Source organism: Gastrolobium bilobum, unplaced genomic scaffold (assembly GCF_033153095.1).
Source record: "Gastrolobium bilobum isolate Gb01-03AN ecotype WA unplaced genomic scaffold, APGP_CSIRO_Gbil_v1 utg21927, whole genome shotgun sequence".
Taxonomy (NCBI): domain Eukaryota; kingdom Viridiplantae; phylum Streptophyta; class Magnoliopsida; order Fabales; family Fabaceae; genus Gastrolobium; species Gastrolobium bilobum.
In genome coordinates this window covers 83,619-90,192 of record NW_026895121.1, presented here as the reverse complement: position 1 = coordinate 90,192, position 6,574 = coordinate 83,619, and the positions used below count along the sequence as shown (strand labels likewise).

Below are 6,574 nucleotides of genomic sequence, written 5' to 3'. Positions count from 1 at the left end.
TGGAAAATTAACAAACTTCTGTCTATTACAAATCTTGTGGCTAATGAAGTCATTAGTGGAAAATTAGCAAAGTCTTCCCACTTATTCGACACTCGAAATTCTCAAACACAACTAAAACTTCCAAAAACAGGATTTTTTTTTTTTTTTTGAAAGTACAACAAAGTGATTCCATGAGAGCTCCACCGACAGCACAACCCCTAATAAGTTAAAGGAAAACTACAAGACTAGCTTCCATGTGACTTTTATTTTATATAGTATGCTCTCTCTCACCCTCGCATCACCTCAATTTACACTTTATACAAATAATTTATTAGCTTGAAACATGTACACTCCCACTAGCTATAGCTGCTTTGCTGGCCCATGTGGCTGTTCTTTGTGTTAAATCTCTGAATTCAGACATAACAGCCAGACCTGACCCACAACACCAATCATTACCTCTTATGCTGGACCATGCTCAGAAAAAAGTCTCTTCAGATAGGGTGTGCTATGTGCAGCCACGGATATATCTACGCCCATGCTTTTAGATAGGTCATGAAAATCATGATTAAAGAAGTCAATTTTTTCTGGTGCAGGTGTTTGTGGCATCCCTTTAATGACAACAATCTGCTATGGCAAAATTTTTCGGCTTGTTGAAGCATATAAAGTAAAACTATTTACCAATAAGAGAATTTTGACTGTGCGCATTAAAGTCACACAGTATTTTTACGTATGATTTGTGCAAAAATCAACACACATATGGAGTGATGTACATCTTGTAGATTATATCACGTTACGCTTTGATTTTTTGCACAAATCAGGAATGATGCATAATTTGAACGCGCAATGTCAAAATATGCAATTTTTCGTATTAATTTAATAAATAATTTGCCAAGAGAATTAAACTGCATTACAGAATTCAACTTATATGGGTTAAAAACCAATTTTTTTCAATAATTAACTTCTTATAAACAACCAAAAACAGAAAAAAGAAAAACCTCCATAATTCAGAAACTTCCTTATCTTGTCTCATTCAACTGTGCCCATTGAAGAAAGCTTATTTGTCACAATATCATAACCGCTAGCTCCTCCTTCTTCCACACTACGTGCTCCATTTTCATCTTCATCAACATCATCCTCTTCTTCTTCTTCTTTTTCATTTTCTTGATACTGACTTGCATTCTCCTTCGCTATACCAGCTTCAAGAGGGGGCCTCCATTGCTGTTCTGGTTGAACCATCAATGGCTCCGTCAACTCATTTGGTTTCATATGAATTGCGATGCTAAAGGGGTTCTGAGATTTGCTCTTTTCTTTGTATATAGCATCAAGCTCGTGAAAATATGGACATGTTTTACTATCCTCACGCCTTTCTTTATTACTTTCCTTCACTTTCTTGAAGTACTTGTTGATGTTCTCCCATTTCTCTTTGCATCTCTTTGCACTCCTGTTATACCCAAGTCTCAACATCCCAGCTGATATATCTTCCCACAATGGAGCTTTTGGTCCATTTTCTTCATACTTAGCTTCAAGACTTGTCCTCAACCTTATTAGAGCATGAATTTCAGCCTTTGGCCACCTAGAAGAAGAGTTCACTTGAGTAGTAGCATTGTAACCATTGTTCATTATCTGGATTTCAAATTTGTTGTTTGGTATCAATGATAATGGCTGTGGCTGCTGTTGTTGTTGCTCTATTTGTGATACTTGCCGCGGTGACTGCGACGGCGACGGTTGTGGTGGTGGTTGTTGTAGGAGGGAATTGCTACGAGGAGGTTGTGTGGGATTTTTTTGCCCGGACAATTTTTGTAACAATGCAATGATTGCTGAATCTTTGGCTGCTGTATTTGATCGTTCTTGAACAAGGAACTCATGTTCCCTATTGATCCTCGCAATTTCTTGCATCCTCCAAGCTTCTTGTTGTGTCAACCATTCTCTCTCGCGTTTGTCAATGGCTTCCAAGAACTTCTTCTGCGTTTCCTCTTGCTTTGACAGGACCTGCCTAGTGAGCCTCCTGAAGTAGCCCTTCCATTTTCTCTTCCTCTTATACCTCTCTTCTATGTCTTCATCGGATGCGGTGGAAGAAGAGGTTATGGTTGAGAAAAGGTTCATGTTGTGGAAAGAATAATGTGGGGTATTATTATTGGCTTGTGGTGATGGATTTTTAGGGTTGGTTATTGTTGTGGATCTGGTTGTGGTGGTTGGTGGTGAAGGAGAAATAAGTGTAGGGTTTGTTGATGGAAAAGTGGTGGTGACATAAGAGATAGGTATAGTACTGTTATCACTTTGCCTTGTTGGCAATGTCACTGCTAGTGTATTTGTTTTTGCCAAAACAGGATGTGATTTTGGTGAGTAAGAAACTTTGAATTGGTTCTCAAGGGCTTGTAATTGATCAAAAAACCTATAGGTTTTTCCATCTGATTTTCCACTTCTGCTTTCTTTGGTTCTCTTGTTGTACTTGTACACATTCTCAAATTTTTCCTTGCACTTCTTTGCGCTTCGGTGATATCCAAGCTCTGCTAGTTTCCTTCATGTATGTGTATATATATATATATATATATAAGGAGAGAGAGAGATCAAATTTCAACATTATATATTAGAAAAAGATTTGAGAAGAAAAAAAAAAGTTGAATAAAATTATAAGCTAATGATTTCAAATAAGCAAAGGAAAAATATTAGACAAGGAAATGTACTTGCCTCCCTATAGGTTTCTACCTAAAAGAGTGTAACAAATAAGACAAAAACTAATCCAAGCAAGAAGAGAAAGCTTCAAACAAAAATAAGAGCAAAATGGAAAACTCACACAGAATGATTCATTTCAAGCACGGGTAAAATTTATATATGCCTTATCTTCTCAAGATTTGACTCGGGTATAAAAAGTTGAGTTTAATTAATATGAAGTTCATATTGAATTATTATCCCAGGCTGGAAAATGTCTTGATGGTGTGATTAAACATAACTTATTAATGGCTCAAATCATACAAGTTTCAATGAATTAAAGGAAATGAGACTCCAAAACTGATTGAACTGGAAATTGACAAAAAAGGAAAAAGAAAAAGAAAAACATAGGTCTCCTCTCCATGCATGATATAGAGGGAGCTTAAAGTTTTTAGCTTCTTCAAAACTAAATAAATAAAATAAAATAAAAGGAAATGGAATGAAGAGAAAGATGAACTCACACCAAAAAACAAAAAGAGAGAATATTTATTGAATTGAATTATATTTATATACCTTGAAACTTCTTCCCAAAGTGGACCTTTAAGACTTGAATCCCGAAACACAGCATCCATATCAGACCTTATCTTCAAGAGAGCCAAAGTTTCTTGGCGTGGCCAACGGTTTCCTCCAAACCTTACCTTATCACCTTCTTCTCTTCTCTTCTCTTCACCTGAATTTGCACTCACTTCCATCTCTACCATATCACCACCGTTGACATCTTCATGTGCCGGTGCTTCCGATGGTGCTGCCGCCGTCACCGCCATCACGGGCTTGTTAGGGGAGGAGATTTCCAACACACTTGAGTCTCCTAGCTGCATATAGCTATAGAGATGTTGTCCCTATTCAGTTACAGCTTGAGAAAAAATAAAAAAGAATAGTCAGAAAACAAGGTGAATACTCAAAAGTGTTTTTATTATGCGCATGGGATGCTTGAGGTTAATATTTTTGCTTATTTTTTGGATGGGATTTCTCTATCTATTTAATTATATAAAAAATGAGAGAGAAAAAATTAATTAAGCTGAAGAAACTTTTTTGTGTGTGTGTTATAAATAATTGTTATTATTTTTTTCATTATTAGGGTATGGAATCTTCAATTATTTTGTTCTAGTTGGATTGGAAAAAGAAAGACAAGGAAGAGTCATAAGTATTAAGTAAGTCAAGGGAAAAGAAATGGGAAAGCCAAATAATATACATTATAATATTGTCCATTTAAAGGGGAATAATTATAAGTGAGAATAATAGTAATGGAAAATATTTTTAAAAAAATTGTTTTATTTATGCGATGTATATTTAGAAATATTTAACAGTTGTAGTGGGAACAGGATGCAGATAGCGACGATAGAGATAATAAGTTTGCTTATTTTTCAGGTCAGCTTTGCTTATAGTGAAATTACGAAATTAGCCTTTAGATGAATATCGATCATTGACCTCTACTTAATCATGGAAGTTGATGGAACTCAATCACAAGGGATGCTCTCGATATTAATTCAAAAGTTGTAAATGGCTATGATAAAAATAAGATCACGCAACCTAAACTTTAAACATAAAATGATTTTATATTAAATAATTTTGTTAGTATAGTTGTTTTATGTTATTATCTAATTATTTATCATCATATAATTAATTAATCAATTTTATTTTAATAAATAATGACTAAATGTTCATTTTGATCATTCAAAAATGCATTTGACTTCAATTTGGTTCACTTAATATTTATGGCATCAAATTAATTCTTCAAATATTTAAAAAGTTACATCAAAATGGTTCTTCTGTCTAGTTTATGTAACATAAATTTAAATCATATTTATGTTAATTTAAATTTTGGAAGACTAAAATGTTGTGTAAATATTTGAAAAACTAAAAATAATTATTTAATCATAAATATATTTAAAATTTTAAAATATTACTATATATAATTAAGTAGTCATATACAAAAAATTTACAGTAATATTTAAACAAACAAAGAAAGAGTAATTTTCTTTATATATTGAAAGAAATTTAGGTGATCTTGCGACCACGTGGGTAGGTTCATGTAGTTAGTTCACCATGGTTTGACAAATTTTGAGTTTGAAGTTTGTTGATAATGATGAATTAATGATTTCATGGTTAGATATAGGTCACCTTGTGAAGGCAAAGACCATTTATGAAATGGAAGTAAACCGGTGGCAAATTCAATTAGCTTAGACCTAACATAATAAATACAATGAATATTTTGATGGCTAACAATCTTCTAACGCTTCATGATTCCTCAATCATTTGAATTTGTGATTGGGACCATTGCAATAGTGTATGTAATGAGGTGACATGCCAATGAATAATATTAGTTACATAGAGTTATGAAGTCATTTTTTTCCATTTTCTTTCACATTGTAAATAAATAAATTTCCAATTATATGTGAGAGAGGAGAAAGTAATAAAGCTGGCTTTTATTTTTCTTATTTTGTACTTTTTTGAATTCAAGAATTCCATCAACTTGCAATGACCCCACAACGTACTTTATGAGCCAATAATATTAGATATGGCTTTCACCTGTGAAAATAATACTATATGGCAAGGACCATTTACTAGATCATTATTGCTAGTCGAACTTACTTGGATAATTTTTGTTGAAGGGTCAATTTAATGATTAATTAATTAGAAAGGGTTTGTGTAGAAATTCATAAACAATCAAACGAACTCAATTATTGAACGCGATAACAGGATCAAGCAAGAGATAATGCAGGAGAGTAGGGTGGGACCCAAATAATTCATAACGATAGTGCACTTATCACCTTGAGTATATTTTCGTTCTTGTTTCTTTAATTTAAAAAATTTATAGGATAACTGGATAAGCTATGAAAGGGGGTTTAATTTATTGCCGTGTATATGGAATGATATGTTAAATAATTGATAGTTATAAGCGAGAGAAATTATGAGAGAGAAATCATCAAATTTTCTTTGTGTATGTACATTTTGGTTGTCTCTAAAACCTCTTGTTTGTTGGTTTGTTTCATATTGTCGACGCTACCTCTCGTGTGTTTTGCTGGCCCAAACCTCAAAGTTTAAACTGCATATACTGAAATAGAATGGATGGCTTCTCCCTCTATATTTTCTCTCGTGTATTTGCCAATGTTGATTTGCTTTTCAACTCTAAGGGGATGAAACTTTAAAGAATTTTAATAGATTATTTTTGGACAAAAAATTTATTTAGGATTTTAAAATATTGAAAAAAGTCACGTGATATTCAATTGGGATTTTAAAAGATTGTTTTAGAGTCCGTCCAAATCCGATGATATTTGTAAGAACCCGCACCGTTAATTTAGAAATTTAACTAATTAATTATGAGAAATTAGGAAATAATTCCATAATTGACCCTAATAATTATGATAAGACTTAAATAATTATGGTAAGTGATTAAGAATGCTGAAAGCCGATTTTCTGACGAAAAGTGCAGATACTAGTTCTGCCTCATGGTATAAATGTGTACTGATGAAGTATCCCGGAAAATTATGAAAAGTATGTATATGTCACTAGAATAATATATAGGACTAGCATAACAAGTTTCAGGTCAAAATAATGAGAACTGGAGTCAGAACTGATAGTGGTTAAGTAAAAGCGCGTACCAGAAAAGTACTGAGAAAAATAAAATAAATATATGAAAATTTTTAGAAAAATGTCTAGGTTCAGAATCCTAAGTTTGGGATTAAAATGCTAAGTGTAACATGTAAGAACCCGCACCGTTAATTAAGGAAATTAATTAATTAATTATGTGAAATTAGGAAATAATTTCATAATTGACTCTAATAATTATTATAAGACTTTAATAATTATAGTAAGTGAGATATAATGCTGAAAGTCACTCTTCTGACGAAAAGTGCAGATACCGATTCTGCTAGTCGGTATAAAT

The 6,574-nt window shown here is 32.8% G+C and overlaps 1 protein-coding gene across 1 annotated transcript; it reads right to left on the bottom strand.

Moving 5' to 3' along the window:
* Positions 1 to 876: 876 nt before the first annotated feature.
* Positions 877 to 3,530, bottom strand: LOC133315436 (trihelix transcription factor DF1-like). The gene is made up of 2 exons (XM_061517089.1): positions 3,202 to 3,530; positions 877 to 2,497 (listed from the first exon to the last, which is right to left on the bottom strand). Exons 1-2 carry the CDS (start codon positions 3,504 to 3,506, stop codon positions 1,006 to 1,008), a joined length of 1,797 nt encoding a protein of 598 aa, XP_061373073.1. The 5' UTR covers positions 3,507 to 3,530; the 3' UTR covers positions 877 to 1,005.
* Between the last annotated feature and the right edge of the window lie 3,044 nt (positions 3,531 to 6,574).